The 19,716-nt window shown below is 37.1% G+C and overlaps 1 protein-coding gene across 3 annotated transcripts in view; it reads left to right on the top strand.

Moving 5' to 3' along the window:
- Nucleotides 1-244: 244 nt before the first annotated feature.
- Nucleotides 245-19,716, top strand: part of CDH18 (cadherin 18) — a 195,126-nt gene continuing 175,654 nt past the window's right edge. For all 3 annotated transcript variants that reach the window (XM_050891432.1, XM_050891430.1, XM_050891431.1), the window contains exon 1: nt 245-472. In XM_050891432.1, the coding sequence (XP_050747389.1) occupies nt 245-472 (228 nt within the window). The remainder of the gene's footprint in view (nt 473-19,716) is intronic.

Below are 19,716 nucleotides of genomic sequence, written 5' to 3'. Positions count from 1 at the left end.
GTCGGCTGTGGAACTCTATTGTGAAGACCTCAGAAGAAATATCAATTTTTCCAGTCAGCTTTTCATAATGTAAATATAATTTGAGCTTTCCCAAATGGGCAGCTAAACCATGAACCAGCAGAAAAACCCATTTTGGACTGTATTTCTGAACCAGGCTTCACCTTCTGTCTCGGGAACTTATTAAAGGATTTACTTCTGAAAAAGACAAGAGAAAGAAAACCTTGAACAGGAAGCTTATCCTACAATGAGAATTACAAGTACATCTTGTATCTGCCCAGTCCTAGTTTGTCTCTGTTTTGTGCAGAGGTGTTATGGAGCTGCTCACCATGGCTCCATCAAGGTGACTAGAAATCAAACCAAACACGTAGAAGGCGAAACAGAAGTGCATCATCGTCCCAAGCGTGGATGGGTGTGGAATCAGTTCTTTGTTTTAGAAGAACACATGGGACCAGATCCTCAGTATGTAGGAAAGGTAAGGTTGTTGTCTTCTTTTTGGTTTTGGTTTTGGTTTTCCCATCCCCTGAAATGTGGCATTGATAGAGGAAAACCAGATATCTCCTTACATGGCACCTCCTTTTTTGAAGGAGGACACCTCTTGGATTGCTACATACATGCACAGTGAACTTGCCAGTTGTCTATGTATACTCTCTATGTTTATTATAAAGAAAAAAGATAAATTAAAGTAAATAGGATGAAGATATGAAAATATGATAAAATAGTGTTTCTTCAGAGCTCAGCTAAACACGGAGTGCAGCTGATCCTCTTACATCAGATTCTAGAACCCTAAATGCATGGGGCTTAAATATGTCACTGCTAAAGACTTTTCCAGACTACTTCAGAATAATATTCAGTCCTACTTCAGGGAATATTATAAGTACAGTCTAGGCTCCACAGAGTATTCATTCCATTCTGAGGGTAGGGTGGAAAAGGACTCCTCCAAAGAGAAATCCTCTGTGACTTTCTTCATAAAAAGAGGCAGGAGGTGTGTTCCTTGTTACAGTTCCTCAAAAGCCTGTGAGAACAAGCAGCCCTGCATTTATGTTTTGACATATATAGTGAGCTTCAGGCATAAAGTTCATGCTGATGCAGTTGTAGGCTGGCCAATTGAAGTCTGGTTTATCATGTGTAATGTTGTCTGTATAGCCTGGGTTTTAAATTTGCATTAAAATAACACAAAACTGTATAAGTAGCTTTATTGCAAGATGTATGACAGATGGAGCTTTTCTCCCCCTGAATACTGTCTTTCAGCATTATGATAGAATTTTTTATTACATAATCTAGATGAATCTTAATTTCCTTAATGAAAATGGAGAAAGACATTGAATATGAGGGGTGAAGAAAGATGGTTAATGGGGATGAGGGTATGGAAAAAGAACTATTTCATTTTAGTTTGCCTTCAAGTTGGGAATCCTGAAAATTATATCTGAGAGTATGAAAAATATCCAAGGAAACCAGTACCTTCTGAAATCACAGATGTCTGGTAGCAAGGGCTTTCAAATTTGAAGAGTATCATCTGAACTAAAAATAGCAAGTGGAGCATCTGTATTTAAGACACTGTTAACATAAAGACCAAAAAAAAAAATTATTTAGTTATGCCAACCTTAGTAAAATACCAAGTATTTCAACATACTGAAAATTGTTGAGATTTGTGCAGGAAATGTAAACTGGGGAAGGACCTTTTTAAATGGAGATAGTGGGTTGCATTGAAAAAGAAGCTTTTAAAATGGGTAAGGGGATGAGGAGATATGCTTCCAGACTCATCTTAGACTGATTAACATTTTCATGAATTACTTTGGAATAGACGAAACATTTTACAAATATGTTGCTGATGCAAAGCTATGCAGGAGAATCAAAACATTGTCTGGAAAGAGCTAGATAGCATGAATAAGATTTGGATATGGAGATACAGAGTAAACCTCAGGACCACAATGTGATAAGGCTCTTACAGAACAATATCATGAATTTCTATTATACACTACTGATTTGCCAGGTGTAAGTGACAGAAGAAAAGAAAGATCTGATCACCAGATCAATTATTGCCTCTACTGTCATACCTTAAAGAAGGTAAATATGATACTAAGCTGCAAAAGCTGAGATAATCAAAACAGAGATAGAGTGGTGTTGAAGCCATTGTGAAAAATTATGTTAACCTGTTTACTGCTCTGATTATTTTTGGCCAAGCAACATGAATTTATATATGAAGCTATACAGAGAAAATTGAATACTATGGTTGGGGTGGCGGTGGAGAATAAAATATGTTTGTTTAATTACTCCCACAAATAATAGTGGAGAGCATGTATTATTCTATAAAGACACTTCAGAAGAAACCACAAGGGAAAGAGAAGAGCTATTTAAGTTGATTCAGCTTTTACTTGAAAAAATGAGGGTTTGGTGGCCATGAGTTAATTTAGAATGGAAATAAGAAAATAAGTGAGATTCTGAAAGAGTCTACTAATAGAGTGGAAACAAATATCTGAAGGGGTTTCAAAGTAAAGCGTGCTTGTCTTTGTGAAAGCATTTATAGACATGATTGCATGCAAGAACAGAGGCCTGGATTCAGTGAGCTGAAGGATAGTCCCTTTCAATTTTATGTTCCTATGATAGCACTATGTATTTTCTTTCATCCTCTGACCACTCTATTAACGCTACATTTACGGAGATCAATGAATAGGATTTCTTTTAATCCTTCATGGTCAGAATGTGACTACATGCCTTGTTTGAGGACACTTCTTCCTCTGTACTTACCATTTTTCCTCCCCTTTTCCTCAAAGAATTCCCTGTGGTGTTCATCATTTTCTACTCCGAGTACTTCACAGTATTAGTAAGCTCATCTTTGCAGAAGCTTTGTGGGACTTAGAAGCATCTGTACTCTATTTTCCATTTGTTGTGATGGTTCTGATGACCTGATTTACTGCAAAGATCAATCATATTAGCTCAGGCATATATTTTTAATTCAGAAAAAAGGAAAGCCTGGCTGAGACTGACATAATATTAGTAATTAGCAAAATTTCAGTAGTGGTCATTGTGTGTGAGTTTCTTTTCATTTTGAAAAACAGATGTTTTACTGATGTTGCGTTTAATTGTACACACCTCATCAAGGTCTCATTCTACGTGCCTTTAATTTGATAAGAGGTTTTCATGCAAAGCCCCTCAGTTTATCAAAGAAGGCTATGTGAGTGGTGCCCTTTAATTCCAGGCTTCTGTTCGGTGGCAACACGCTATCAGTTCTGACAATTATTAATTCTGTAGACTACTCTGCTTCACTGGTGAGAGTTTTGCCATTTGAGATCTGTCCTTTCACATTTTTCACACCCAATTTGGGAGTAACATCACAGAAAGCAGAGTCATTATGTACAATGCTGTTATAATGATTACAGTCATTGTCATGGAAATGCACATTGAGGACAAGAATAGGGTAGGTTTGCAATGAAAATGGTAAGGTTTCTCATTCTTATCGTGAAATGACTGTCAAGAGGATGGATTAATTTACTGCCATCATCTGTTATACAGCAAGTGTTAGGACAACAAGTCATCATTATATTTTAATATCAAGCATATCCCCATTCCTCAGTCATTATTTCTTTTCTCTAAAAAAAAGTCATTTGGAGACTGGAAATCTGTATAAAATTAATCCGTATTAGCCACACTCAGAAAGTTTTTATAGGAACATGGCAAAACACAGGTCCTGGAAAAATGACGTTGTGGTAGAAATGGGAGATGATCCTTTTGTAGATGCTAAGTATTTTCTGTGGTTTGGGGATTATTGAACTAGTTCCCTGCTGTTGCATTTGGGGTAAGTCTTCAATGTTTCAGGTCATGTTTTCCTGAACAAACAACTCCAAAAATAGTTTAGTATTAAAGAAGGTATCTTTAAAGAATTTAAAACCACAGTGACTTCTTTTTCTAAAATGATGAATTACTTGGGGAGGGTTTCTTGAAAACTTCCCAATGATCAATAGTATCTAACAAAGTTAGTTCTGACAGAGTGCTCATCTGTGGGTGCAAGTATGTGTGTGTGTGTGCACGCACAATGGAGAAACTGTGGAAATTTGATTAAGCAGGAACAAATATCCTTGTCTCAAATAAGCAGCTTGAATCCACAGAACTGAGCTTTCAGCTATATGAGACTTCTTGTCTTTTGCATCCCTCTGATGAAAACTATTCCAATGGAAACATAGCTGTGAGCACTGAAAGGGACCACTGAAAGGGGGTGAATGCACCATGGCCTGGTGAGGAGTTGGGTACCGACTGCACTAGCTCAGAGGAATGAAGATTCTCCTGAGGAAATCTAGAAAAACTTGTGCTGTGGGGCTGCAAGCTTTAACATTTCTCAGTTGCCATGGCTAATATAGTTCGCATTTCTCTCGCATTTTCTGCATGCTTCCAGGTTAGATAATTCACGTGTCAGGACATGGAAAACAAATACAGAATTTTAGGAAAGAAGAGAAACAGAGTACATTTTTCAGTCCATAACATTCTTCATTTTGAACCTTCACACCTCTGTCTCCAGAAGGTCTGCTCCTTCTGATGTTTCTTAAAATTGAATTGCAGTGGAAGTAGGTCATAACTACACATTCACTGTCCTTTTTACTTTGGAGAGAGAAGTAAATGTGCAGTGGTAAAGGGAAGATCGGTGTTGGTTTGAGGCTGAGTGAGTCATGCTATTAGAGGGAATAGCAGAGGAATATAATGAACAAGACTGACACTTGATTTCTCTGTGGACTCTTCGGATCTCTGAAATACCGAACATATACCTCTTAATCCACTTCAGATGTCCTCTGAAGGGTAAATAGGAATGCCTTTTCAGGTATTCAACTCTGTGTTGTTTTTCAACTGCATTTTTCTTCCCAAATTTGAGGGGTAAGGGGAGTGACACTTTACTTAGTTCTTTCATTTTTACCTGTAATTCAAAAACACTTTCAGGTTTGTGTTGATGGGGGAGATAAGGAAGTATAGGTAAGTTCAGAGATAACAGTTGGAAATAAGTGTGAATACAGGAAAGGCAGGAGGAAAGCAATAGCTCTTAAAATGTCCTGAAATGATTGTACTGCAAGTTAGATTAGGAAAGAAAACCCAGGTGTTATATTGGATTTTCAAGGTAGTAATTCTATTAATTTGTTATTTTACTCTTGAAAACAGAAATACAGCATAACAGACTTGTTGTTCAAAATTCTTTTTCAAAGTAATATGGTGACATGTCATTGCAATAAATTAGTTCTAATATAGGAGAGTGAATCTAATCTTCCCTGATCATATCAAGACAATTTCACATCTCAGATTTAGTGACAGTAAGGGGAAAATATGCATACTTTAGAATAAGTGCTAAGGAAGAAACAAAAGTGGAGTTTTACAATTAAAATGCTTTTATTCAATGTTAGAGGTTTACATAAAATAAGCATATCAGATATTTCAGCATTTTAAACATAAGTAAACAGTTCCAAAATTTATTCTGGTAAAAAAGTGTTTTCTTTTATGATAAAGAAAATGAATTTTTAATTTCACAATTAAATGTATTCACAATTTTTAATTCAATTTAAAGCTGAGATGTCTCCAGCTTCTTCCAAAGGACCTCTCAGCAAATCTGTGAAAGATCGAGATTATAGATGTTTGCACTGAAAAAGTAGAGGTTTGTATTTTTAATAGAGCCCTTTTAATTAAAAATAATCTTCCCTGTTACAGTTTCTCCATAAGTCACTAATCTCAGATTTTATAGTACTTTCTATTTACTTTGGTCTTTATGGTTTTTCTGCTCTCTGATTACTCAAAATCATCTTCTTCCCTGTTACAGCACTTTCATTGCGTTAGGTCACTAACCTCTGATTTTACAGTACTTTTTATCTATTTTGATCTTTATGATTTTCTGCTCTCTGATTACTCAGGTCCTAATTCTTGTCACCCTTACTGTTGCTAAATAACATTTTGATTCAGTGCCATTGAAGTTGATGGAAAGCCGACACTGATCATATAGGACAGTGCCTATTTCTTTAATTCTCCTGTCTCCCACTGTTGCTCAGGGAGCAGCCTTACCAAGCAACAGAGGAAATGTGCCCTCTCCATCTTAACTGCTGTCATCAAATCTGAGGTCAGTATTGTGCAACATTATATGGTCCTATATGATGTTAGCCATCTCATTTTCTACTGTATTTTTACAAAAAGCTAACTCAAGACTGTTGCCAATCCAAAAGCTTTTCAAAATAAAAATGCACACGTGTACTTGCTTTTTTTTGAGTTCTGTTGGCACAGACAGCCCCCTTTGCCGCCTCCATGCTGATAGTAACCTTACTTTTATTCAAAAACTGTTATTTGGTTTATTTTTGAGAGGTTGAAGGCACATTACTCAAATTCTACAAGTCATAGAATGCTGTGGACATTTACGGTTTGTTTATTATTTTTAACGTGGAATCTCTAAACATTCAAAGGTTATTTGGGGGAAAAATCAAACTCAAGGGAAGAGAGTGCTTTCGTCAGGCTGATCAATCTGACTTTCTTCCAGTGTGTTCAGCCATATCTGAGGTTTCCTGAAGCATAGTACTTGCATTGCAGTCTTTTGACAGAAAATGGCTATATACAGACTGACAAGGGCATTTTGACTTGACAGACCAACCAAACAAACACAAAAGCATGAACATATTGGAGTTCAGTCCTAGTCCAAAGACATGAGATAAGTGTTTACCTGGTTTAACTTCATTTAAGTCAATGTGGAATTGCACCAAGAAGAAACTTGGTCTTTTATGTTAAAACAGTAACACTGAAGCTAATATGTCAAAGTAATAACTGTTTTTGTGAGGACGCTTTATACAGTCTGTCAGTTCTATATTGCAAAACATCAGTTGGCTATGCGGAGACTGTTATTTCAATTAATGGTTCAAAATAATTTTGTCAAGGTGATCTAATCCTCCCTGAGATTCTTATGGACTGAAAAAGTCTGTATAAAACTTGACTTTTTTTTTTTATTCTTTACTTCTTACCCTTTCATGATTTTGACACACCAGCAGCTGAAGTTCTGGGGCTTTTACATGTTCTTTACACTGAATAACTATATTGATGAAACCAACATCTTTTAGGTGGAACTGCCATTTCTTACTTAAACGTTTTAGCAGTAATTTTTTTGTGGGGAAAGCCAGCCTTGCTCCTACCTAGCCTTGTTCCTTCCTTTATTCTGTTTTTCATTTTGGTCATATATTGAGTTTACATGGCGAGGTGCTGGTGGGGGGGCTGCAGGGGCAGCCCCTGTGAGGACCGGCCGGGGCTGCCCTGCGCCGGACACAGCCGGTTCCAGCCGGCTCCAGCGGCCCCACCGCAGGGCACAGCTGAGCCCCTCAGCCACGGGTGGGTGCCTCGGGGAAAGCCTGGGTAAGAAAGGGCAGAACGCTGCCCGGCAGCCAGGGCTGTCTGAGGGAAACAGGGTGAGAAACAGCCCTGCGAGCCCCGAGGGGAGAGCAGGAGGAGGGGAGGAGGGGCTCCAGGTGCCCCAGCAGAGATGCCCCTGCGGCCCCGGGAGGGACCCCGGTGGGGCAGGGGTTTCCCTGCAGCCTGTGGAAAGGCCCCACACTGGAGCAGGGAAAAGTGTGAGGGCGAAGGAGCAGCAGAGAGGAGCTGCTATGGGCTGACCACAGCCCCCTGTTCCCCATCCCCCTGTGCCCCTCGGGGGGAAGAGGTAGAGGAGTCGGGAGTAAAGGAGTGAAGGTCAGCCTGGGAAGAAGGAGGGTGTGGGGGAAAGGTGTTTTAGTTTTTTGTCTTTTTTTTCTCACCATCCAATTCTGTTTTAATTGGCAATAAATTGAATCCATTTTCTTCATGTCGAATCTGTTATGGTAATTGGTCAGTGATCTCCTTGTCTTTATCTCAACCCATGAACTTATTTTCATCTTCTTTTCTCCCACGTCCTGTTGAGGAAGGGGAGTGAGAGAGTGGCTATGTGGGCGTTCAGCAGCCAGCCAAGGTTGACCCACCATGAAGTTGGTGTGGTACAACTTGCCTTCTCTGTAATTGCATCTTTAACTTATGCCATATTCTGTATACATAGTCTCTGTCAATCATTATATCAAAATTATGTAAAATGCCAAAATACTTAGTTTGTGTATTTAAAAAAAAAACAACACAAAAGAGGTGGTGCGTCAATTACATCCATAAGATGTGGCAGTGAGGAAATAAAGATAATTCTGCATGCTTTTATATTAATCTTGAACTTGGTAACTTCATTTTTAAGGATATTTACCAGCTAATATTAAATCAATAGGTGATGAAGCTGAAGATATGCTGACAAACTCAAGTGTGAATTAGCATGTCAGTTACTTCTCAAGTGCCTTCTCAACCTTATTTTAAGAGAGGTGCTCATTCATGTTTATTGCCTGTGTAACTTTTCACGCTCACATGCCTTGTTGTCTTTTTAAAGATGCTGTGGCATCATTTGGCTATTCGGTATATTTTATCAACTCATTCAAGATATATTTATAAAAGGAAATGTTAGCTGGACTCTTACTTAGCTTGTTTATACAATGACAGGAACACTTCTGTTGAATGATTGAAACTCTAGATTAAATAATCCTATTTACTGCATATCAAGCTAGTAAAAATTACGATTAAAAAAAGTGCAGGAAGTCAAAGATGATAATTAGGCAAATAGAATGTGCATCACCACAGTTAGGTATTTCCTCCTTTTTTCATCTAGAAGCATGTGACAAGTGAAACCATGCAGAACATGCTTTAACAGGAAGATATCCTCTTTTTCTAAGAGGCTTTAAAAGAATAGGGATTTCAGGTCTAGCATCTTATTAATTCATCTCAAAATGTCTGAAAAAAAGCTGAGTATGAGACTGCAATATTCCTAGACGCATAGTGGAGTTTGCAAAGGGTTATTTGCGTGGTGTATTCTGTACGGCACTAAAGGTAATGACTCATATTGGTTGATTTTAAATGTATTGCCTTCTCAGCAATTGCTTCTTTGCCTTATTAGGTACTTTGCCTACATATCATCTTTCAGTTGTTTTATCAATATTATGTGTAATGCTCAAATTGTATTTCTTTGTGTTCTACAACACATGCACATTTTTTAATGACAGTAAAAATTTGTCAGACAATAAGTAGTAAAGCAGGAGATCTAAGGTTTAAATTTAAAACTTCTCCATTGTTTCTAATCGTATAACACACAGTCTATGAAACTAAAATCACAGTGGTGAATTTTCAGATTAATTGCCTTTGTAAATATTTAATTTCTAAAATACATAAGTTTTCTCTAATTGTAGTGAAAAACACCAGCTGGTAAAAACATGAAAGCACTATTTCAGGTTTTCTTCATATTTTTTTTTTTCTGCTTATCAGGATTAGCTCTATTTGGTTCTTGACAAGCAGTTAGTTTTCATTTAAATAGTTATTCCCACAAGTTTATCAGCTGCAACATAAACAACATATTTTAAATAACAATGAAAAGAACACAAACACCTTTGTTTGGAAAGAAAGTGCAGAGGTCATGTCTGCATTCAGATTATGCTCAATGATTTACAGCCAAGAACCTGAGCAGAGGTAAATCTGTATGTCTGGGGTTAGAACAGAATACCTTTGAAGTTGTCTTTGTATTCCTATGATCTTAGGTCCATTTGCTAAAGAGTCTATTCCCTCCAGAATTTAGATGAGGTTTTCTAAAAGACAGGTTGCCTGTACAGAGCTGTTCAAGACAGGAGATAGGACAGTTGCAAAGATACCTCTCTGCAGAAAGGTATTATTAAAGGACTTGGGGAATAAGCTTACCAGAAGAGCTTGTTCTAAGTCTGTTACTCAAGAGTAGTGGTGTAGCTGTCCTATATGTTGAACATCTGTACTAAATCTTAATTTTTCCTCTTACAATAGTTTGAAATTTTCCATTAGGTTACAAACAAACAAAAATCCTAATCATCAGGGATAATAGTTTGTATTCATAAATTTACACTTGGGATTTACCTTGGGTTTAGTGTATAATTAATGTGTGGCATGAGATATTGTTATATCCTTGTCTGTTTCGTTGTCAGATATGTGTAACCTTAACTGTTGCCAAAATGTATTTATTTGTTTTATCTTCCAGTGAATTAGCATACTCGATACTTAAGGTATCAGTATAAATAATACAGCTTTTAAAAGTCTCATATAAAAGACATACCAATAATTGCAGTTCTACTGAAGAGATCTTTCCATATTAGTCAAAGGACGTACTTGAGCCGTTCTTGTGATAATGTGTTGATAATAGAAGAGGTGCTGTCCACAAACAGAACCCTTCCTTTAAATTAGGAAAGCCTGTTTAGGAAGAGGTTTCTATATATGTTTACAAAACAAATAGAAATGCTTATAATTAATATAAATATAGTCTCTTTTGGAATGCATGGTCCATTTTTTTAATACGTTTTTTAATATGTTTGTATTGCTATATTTATTTTACTACTTAATATTAATTATAAATTTTAATTGTAAAATTCAATAGTATCCTAAAGAGGTATAGTTTTGGACCTGGTAAAGTATTACAGAAGTAATGTTTTCACACCCTTGATATATGAATACTTTCTATCTGAAAACCTTAAGTCAAATCAGTACAACATAACCGTTTCAACAAATCAAAGAGCATCTGTATGGATGTTTCAGATATAATATTAAAACTACAAGAATGTTGTCATTACCCTGCTGACTGGAATAACAAAGTTGCTGATGATGTGTTGAGGGTGTTCAGATAGCTTCTAAAGCAGGAAAAATGCAGCAGTAATGGGGGACTTATGCTGCCTTCCAGGGAGTAAGTTAAGTTTTACATTGAGGTTGAACCCTAGAATCAAAAGGCTCTAGCCATAATAAATGACTGCTTCATAAATTATCTAGTCATCAAATCTCCAAAAGAAGAACTAAAGCTAAACTTGGTCTTAAGTAATGCTTAAAGCAAATGCAAAGCACCTGCCAGAAAGACGTGAAGGGCTAAAGGAAGTTGGAATGACTAAATGGCACAGTAGAGAAGGTAAGTAAGGGCAGAGTCTTTAAAAAGTGGGGTTGTTTCCAAAGGAGAGAAATAGAAAGGACTGAGAAATCTTGCATGTTAATTGTAAAGCACAGTAACCTATCAAAGAAAGTTTGAGGAAAAACATGCAATAAAAAAAAAATTCTTCTTCAGAAGCTTCAGGATGAGGAAGCCTACCAGAAACTGTTGTGCTAAAGACAGTAGGAGTATAAAAGGTGTAAAGAGAGCAAAATGAGGCTGTTGCAGAAAAGCTAAAAGAATTTTTTAAAACCTCTTTACCATGGGAGATCTTGGGGAGCACGGTACAGACATTGTATGAGGAATGCATCAAAGGAAGAGTCTCAAACTGAGGCACTGTGGAAGAGGCTATGGAACAAATCAACAAATGAACAGTAATTAATCACATGTACCTGGTGCAGTAATCCAAGAAGAAATACCTAACCCAATAACTTTGGTATATTAATATCTAAAACTGCTTTGGTATCTGAGGACCAAAGTGTGCAGTGATATCAATATAACAAATAAACCAACCAAAAAAACCCAACCTCAAAAAACCCCCAAAACCTAGTATGTGGGGAAAACCAGTGCCACTTAGCATTTAAAACTATTTGTGGAAAACAGGGTGAATAGCCAATTGACAAATTTCATTGATTATACTAAGCTATTGAGAAGAAAAAATGTGAAAGACCAACCATAAAGAAATGCAGCAGAGGGATCTTTCAAGACTGACTGAAATTCAATGCAGACAAATGTAGATTGGGGCACATGAGTAGCAGCTGAGTTGAGGAGTTTTAACGGAGTTGACAGTTACCACTCATTAACAAGACTGTGAGGTTATATGAGCTCTAAGATAAACCTCTGTCAGCAAAGTTCTTAGAAACAATCCAATGAACAAACTGAATATTAGAAATCATTAGGAAGGGAAAAAAAATCACCACCAAATATCTTACTGTATAAATCCACGGTGCACCTGTGTCTCAAATGCAAAGCGTACTTCTCATTTTCTTATCTTTTTCCCCAGCCTTGCAAAAGAAACATTTCTGAGAGAGGCTACAAGGCTGATCTAATGTATAGAGCAGTTTCTGTATGAGGAGTGACTAATTAGACCATCAAACAGTCACCTTTATTTGAGAAACTCCACATTTTCAATTAACAACTTCAATTCTGGAATTACAATGTTTATTTACAGCTGTTGTCTTTCTGAGTACAGGATTTTTTATGGGAAGGGATTGCTTTACTTTCTTGGAAGTAGTATCAGGAACACCTGAGTAGGGGAGTGCTCTTCTGACTGAAAAGAGATGAAGTGGGTTGGATAGTGGCCTAGACAGGCGTGAGTAGTGTGAAGAATGTGAACCAGGAATGATTTTTTGCTTTCCTTTCCTTCCCTCCTACAAGCAGTAGGAGTAATCCAAAAAAATAGCATGACAGACTAGAAATAAAGAAAACAATGCAGTTCTTCACGTATGAAATTGGTAAAACTGCTTAGTATAGGATGTTTTGATGTTTAATGCCACATAAGTGTTCCTAATTAGTCTCTCAGTAATGAATTGAGGTAATTCAGCAGGTAAAAACCATGGCACATTGAGATTAAGAGCAAGCCACAGTTTGACAGAAAATCCATGCATTCAAGGAGTCAGAGCTGCATGTCCGTAAATATAGATAGCTGAGCTTTAGCTCAAATAAGTGTTAACAGAAATCACTTTTGCCTGTCACACACCTATATGACAAGAAATCCTTGTGATATTAAATATTATTCCAAGCCTGATTGTGTCAGAGGCTATTACTGATGAACTCAACATTTCCAGTCCATCATCCATTCTTAGATAACTTTTCCTTTACATGTCTGTAATAGCATGAGCAAATCTTGTTTTACATTTTATATGGAGGAAGTAGTTTCTCTGTTTTTCCTCTATATTGTATGAAATCATTTGACATGTTTCTTTCAGAGCACAAGGAATACATTCATTATAGATAGCTTTAATACTTAAAGCAAAATGGCAATTTACAGTGATTCATTCAAGGTTTGTTTTTATTTAAATCATTACTCATAAGGATCATGTAAAATCAGGATGTAGATTCCAGGTAAAAGCTGAAATATATGCATGGTAGTATTGCTTATAACATTAACTACAGTTTGTGGGGGGAAAAAACCCAAACCAAACCAAAAAAACCCTTCCATCTTCCAAGTGACTAGTGATACTCAGTGGCTCCAATTTAGTGTACTGTTTAGGAATTGAATCGTGTTGTTGGCTTGTTTGATTTGTTTCTTTCCAGTTTTGACTTCAGGGAGTAGATATTTGGTACTTCCAGAAAATCAGATCCCACTGAGAAACCTCTGTGTAGGAACCCTAAATCAGTGACACCCAGAGTTCTCTTCCTTCTATATATTTGTTTAAAAAAAGCATTGCTAGATGTGAAAATTCTGTAATTGCTCTTAGTTGTGGCCACTTTTTTACTAATATAGCTATTAACCTTTACCTTGAATTATACTGTTTTTCATCTACTATGTATCATTTTCCCATTGGTGAATCCACTGCAGAAAGCAATAGTTTTTATTAAAGAGACCCTTCTGTGTCCCTCAAATATAATGACTTCTCTGACTTCACTATGGTTATTGATAGTTATTACAGTGGTTAATAGTAGCAGAAAGAATGCAAATCACCTAATTAGGCAGCATATACAAATGTACTTGACTGGAAATCAAAAAGTTAGAGTAATGTTCCTGGATCTTTCACAAAAGAGGCGTACTGTTAAGTAGCAATACACAATGCCAGTATTAATACACAGTAATCTTAGTATGGCTATTTTTTCTTTTGATCTACTTAGATGTAGCTTTTGGAGAAGAGACATGATCTTACTATATATTGTATACATTATCTGAAAAAAAAGGGACCAATGAGGTCCTACAGTCATATAAGTAATCCTTATCTCTGAAGCTGCTATTTCAGCAGAACTTAAGTAGTTCACAAGGCTTGTAGTGACCACTTACACAGTAAACAGACATTCTGCTCCATGTCTCAGAAGTGTTCTAACCTATAGGATATTAGCATTTATGTGTGTTAATTTTATTTTCTATGGGAGAACAATGTTTTTCTCTGGCAGCCTTTTGTAGCAAACCATAATAAAAAATATCCCTAGGTGGAAATGTGATACAAGTATCAAACCACATACCTACCCTAGGGAGAATGTAAAAGTTTCCTGTCTGGCTCAGTAGGTACTGAGTAGTAAGTTACTTTTGTAACTTAAGGTTTCTTCAAAATTGCTAGAACCATTTCTGATCTCTAAAATCAATATTCTTCTTCCCCAAAACCCCCGAGAATTTAAAACTCACTGCTCTTCAGGAGCTGTCTTCATCAGTGTAATCCCTTAAGTACATCTGTAGGTGCAATATTGGTTTATTAAACTGGGAACATCTAAATGACAATACTCTTCCTCCAAGAAAAATTGTCTGCAACGTTTCAGTCTATTGAATACCAAGTAAGTGCAGAAAAGCAATCTTCTCAGTGTGTCAGTTTACAGACAGGAGAGCAAGAGTGCTCCAGTTTGTCAGCCCTTCTGTTTTACCTTGAATAATCTTCATCTGAAATGCTCTTCATTTCTCATGGTATTCCCTTCTGCTAAGTTGTTTCCAGTCAATAGTTACTGTGTTTTCTAACACCTGCATCCCTCCCCCATCAGTAGTGCTATTAAGGAACTGGAAACAAACTTTTTTAAATCTGTTGAGATTCTGCAGAAATGCTTTCTTCTCACTCTTCATTATTCAGCTGGATTCCCTTGATTTGTTGAAATGTCTAGGACTGCAGTTCCCAGTTTCCAGCAATTTGTGATTGTATTTGCAATTTCTAATCTTTCTTTGTGTTGTTGTACCCGTGACTTTAAAAGATCACCTTGCTCTGACCTCATGTGGATCCTTTGGAGGCTAAAAGATGATTCAGTCTTCGTATTACCTCAGCTCCATGTGGCAGCTGACGGAAGATCATATTAATATGTGAACAGAATAGGGTGTGTGTGTGGGCACTAGAAGCTAAATGAAAGCTGTTTGATACACTTTTCTTCAAATCTTTCTCATTCTGAAACATACTGAATAGGAAGATAATGTACGTTTCAAGACTACATATTACATTAATATATTACAGCTACATGAACTGTTAATGGGAAGCAAGATAGAAAAAATGTGAATGATTTTGGTTTGTATTGCCTACAGTCTAGGATCCAAAGATTCTTGAGAGATATTAGTTAATTCACCTTCACAGCATGCTTCTGAAACTTAGTTTTATGAAGAGTTCAACTGAGGCACTGGGAATTAAACTGGGTTCCCAAAGAGCACATAACAAGAAGCCTGTTCTTCCCATCCCAGCATTTATTTAAAAAAAAAAAAAAAAAAAGAAAAAAAAAAGAAAAAAGTAATTAATGTCAAAGTTTGTTCCTCAACTTTGATTCAGTTGAGTTGCATCTTTCCAGACCTCTTGCTCTAACATATATCCCCTGACTATGCATGGAGTGGCAGTCAATTTTCCTGGCTCTTGGCACCACAACAGGCAAATGCTTTTTACCTCAGACAGATGCAGACTTCTTACCAGTATCTACTCAAATATGGCTGAAGGCATAATCTAAGAACACAAAACAAGGGAATTAACAAGCAGTGTTGTACTCTGAAATGTTCATCACTCCACTGAAGCCTATAATTAACAGGTAGTCAGGCAGTGTAAAAGAGGGCCCTGCACCTACCATTTCCTTGTTTTCTTCTTCTACGTGCAGATATTGTGCAGAGAGAAATCTATATCTCTACTGTCCTGATTTAGCAGAACATACGCACTAAAGTGTTGGAGATCTGCAGCTTACTAGACAGTAGGTGTAGCATCTCATATGGTAATTAATAACATGTAATATCATATTAACGTATTAAAGAGTTTTATGTGGTTATATGAGTTTCTGAACAACTAGCAAACCATGCTAATGTGACAATGATCTAAATTTCACAGACTGGCTTCTCAGCTGATGTAAATGGCAAATCATTGGATTTGTTCTCTAAATTGTATTTGAAGATCTTGCCACATCCGTAGAGAATCAAGGAGAATTGTATGCAACATAATTGTATGTTGAGGTCTATGTCCTTGTTGCTGTTTATTTCATGCACCCTCTGAAGAGTTTCTGACAGAAACTAGTTACGAGTTTAGTCTGTGAAGCTCTCCCAGAGGGGAGATCATGAATCAGCTTTGTATCGTAAGATGTTTTGGGAAGCACGTGTGGTTATAAGATGACACGTGAAGAACTTGGTTTTTCTTCTGTTAGTCATTGGAAAAATATCATCTGTGGAGCAAAAGTGCGTGGGAAATACAGAACACAGGTTATAGTAGCAAGAGAAAGTGCAGGTGTTGAAAGAACTTACCCAAGTGGCCACTACGTAGTGTCTGTACAGATTAATCTCAGATCAGCCAGAGTTCAGGCATAAAATTACAGTGAACTTGTTTGGTCACCCTTCAGGATATTTCATCACTTTTTGAAAGCCTTCTGATCTGGGTTAGCTTTTTCAGTTCTGTCCCTCTTGCAAGAACATAGGTATTATTAGGCTTTTACATTAGTTATACGAGACATATCTGAATTTGAAACAAATTAAAAACACTCACCTATGAGAATAAAATGGATGACTTGTCTTTGATGGCTGTGCACAACACTTTTTGTAATTCCTGTGAAGTTACCCTATCTGCAGGTCACTAAGATTTGCCTAGATTTCTTTTCTTGTTGCATTTCAAGTTAAAACAAAACTGTTGCAAATCTGACATGTTAGATGTAGTTCTGAAAAATGAAATTAAAATACAGAAGCTTTGGGCTTCATCGTAATCAGTATTTCTACTTTCTGGGAATTTTGCAGAACCCTGACTGACCTTCAGAAAGGTTCCTGAGCATTGCAGCCAAGTTTTATGTTTTTCATTAACATTCAGCTGACAAGCAGAAGCTAAATTTGGAATTGACTTTTGTTTGATAGGTTTCAGTTATGTGGAGGCAGCAGGACCTGGGTGAGGTAATGGGTGAAAGAATCTGTGTTATTCACCCACTAGGAGTTTCAGAGAGTGTAAAGGGACAATTCTCGCCCATTCTCCAGAGCTAGGATGCCTATCAGAGGACACACTGAGAAGCTATGTGGCTGGATTAATCAAGCATGAGAGATGTACAACAAATACAACTTGATTAATTAATTGATTAATTAATTAACCATCATGTTTGTTGATTAGGTGAGTTGTGGGTGTCTTGATTTATGGCCTTTAATAGTGAATTTAGTTTCCTGACAAGGAGGGAAATTGAGCACCGAAGACACTTGTTTGTACATATTTATGAACCTCCAGATGAGAGAGAAGAAACAATGCCCTGTTCAACTCAAAATTTAACTATATGACTGGAAAAGAAAATGTGCATAGCAGGAGAAGAGTTTTTCTTTTCCTGCTTAAACTAATTAGAAATGTGCAACAAGAAGACCAGTGTTATATTTTGTATAAATTTCACTGTTCCTTTTTATTTCCTGTTTTCTCAAAGCTGTCAAGAATATTTTTATGGGTCAGATTCTCACATGATATTTTTTACATTGGATCTGAATGTTATCTTCTGTAGCGCTACTTTATTCTGTGTGTTAATGTTTTTAAATTGGGGCTGCTTACTAATTTTTTTTTTCCTGTTTTGTTTTCACAAATGCTTATGTTAAAATAAGTTAAACTGGCTATTAATTTTTTTCTTGAAGGGGGAAGGGGATGCTCCACCTTGAGGAACTGGATAGTGTTCTGAGGGCAGGGTGGCAGTGGGGGGATACAGCATGTGGAGTCAGGAGGTAGAACAGCAGAGAGCACTGCTGAAGGGTACTCCCTTCACTGATGTCCTGATTTCGGCTGGGACAGAGTTAACTCTCTTCTTAGTAAGCTGGTACAGTGCTGTGTTTTGGATTTAGTGTGAGAATGATGTTGATAACACTCTGATGTTTCAGTTGTTGCTAAGTAGCGCTTATCTTAAGCCAAGGACTTCTCAGTTTCCCATGCTCTGCCAGCAAGCAGGTGTGCAAGAAGCTGGGAGGGAGCAGAGCCGGGGCAGCTGACCCGAACTAGCCAAAGGGGTATTCCATACCATGGAACGTCATGCCCAGTATATAAACAGGGGGCAGTTGGCCAGGAGGCGCGGATAGCGGCTTGGAAACTAACTGGGCATCGGTCAGCGGGTGGTGAGCAATTGCATTGTGCATCACTGTTTTTTTTCTTTTTCCCCCCTTCCTTTTTTTGTTATATTCCTTTTCATTACTATTATTATTATTTTTTTTTCATTATTACTATTGTTAGTATTATATTTTACTTTAGTTATTAAACTGTTCTTATCTCAACCCACGAGTTTTACTTTTTTTTCTTTCCTTTCCTCCTCCTCACCCCACTGGGAGGGGGAAGGGGGAAGCGGCTGCGTGGTGCTTAGTTGCTGACTGGGGTTAAACCACGACAACTGACAACAGTGATTTTTTTTGCCTGCTCTGGGATACTGTTAGGTCTCAGTCTCCTGTGAGGAGCAGTGCAAGCGGTGCATTTTCTCATAGCTCAGGGCAGCGAGAAGGACCATGCATGAAGCAGTGGTGAGTCATTAGCCAAAACAGAGAGAAAGGACGAGGCACAATTATGCGCAAGAGAACTTGATGAGATGGGATTGACAGCCAGAGTTGGAAGCATGAGGACTGTGAAAGGAGGGCTAAAGCTTCAGATCAGTTTTGGCTTCATCATTTATTTGCCATTAAATTACCAGCTGCAATTATGAAGCAGAATGAATGATCCTATTTTAAATTATACTGTCACCTCTCTGAGATCTTCAAATTGCCAGAACAGTGGAAAGGAGTATTACTTAAATAAGAGTCAGTACTGTTACATTTTTGATGGTATCTATGAGTTGAGTAATCCTACTGACTGACATTATCTTTCACAGTTTTAACATTGCCCTTTTAAAAATAATAACAAAAATAAAATACTGTTTTTAGGGTATCCATCAGTGTACAGATGCCTGAGAAAGTTAGCATTGTTCCTCTCTGCCCTGCCTGATAGCTGCAAAAGGGAAAGAAGCAGCTTTTGTCATGCTTTGCTTAAAAATGGGAAAAGATGGAACCTTCTTAATAGGAGGATCCCCAAGCACTTGGGGAATTCTCACCACTCTGTTGGAATGATGGGCAAGAGATAAAAGGACACATATAGCAAATAACTATGTATCCCTATGAGTTCAGAATATGTTATTTTCTTTAAATGTTCCTCCATAATTAAACCTCACCTCAGTAAAAACTTCTGTTGTTGTTTTCAAAAGTGATGAAGTTCTTTTTATGAGCTCTTGTTGTGCATAAAGTATGTGTGCAGAATAGAGCAGAATATTGCCCTGTTATGTGTATATATATATAATTAAGAAAGAAGAGCAATGATGAATGCTCTAAATACTAGCATTAGTGGTATGATCACACATTATTTTTCTATGTAAGGACATTCTTATGGGGGCTAATCCTAAACATAAATAGCTGTTTTAAGAAACATAAGAAAATGGATAAATCTGTTATTTGTTAAAGCTTACACCTCTTAAGAAATTAGAGCTAGAACAACCTGTCTTACAAGATGCTTGTTTTTTTGCAGATTTTGTTTGGCTCAAGAAAAATGTGTTGTGGTAGTATTTCAGCACTCCTGTCTGTAAGATAAATTAAGTGTTGCTGATGTACAATGAAATGATGATTCCCTGAAAAAATGAGACCC

Source organism: Gymnogyps californianus, chromosome 2 (genome assembly GCF_018139145.2).
Source record: "Gymnogyps californianus isolate 813 chromosome 2, ASM1813914v2, whole genome shotgun sequence".
Lineage (NCBI taxonomy): Eukaryota > Metazoa > Chordata > Aves > Accipitriformes > Cathartidae > Gymnogyps > Gymnogyps californianus.
Note: the sequence above shows the minus strand (reverse complement) of the source record. Positions and strands in the feature narration are given on the sequence as shown.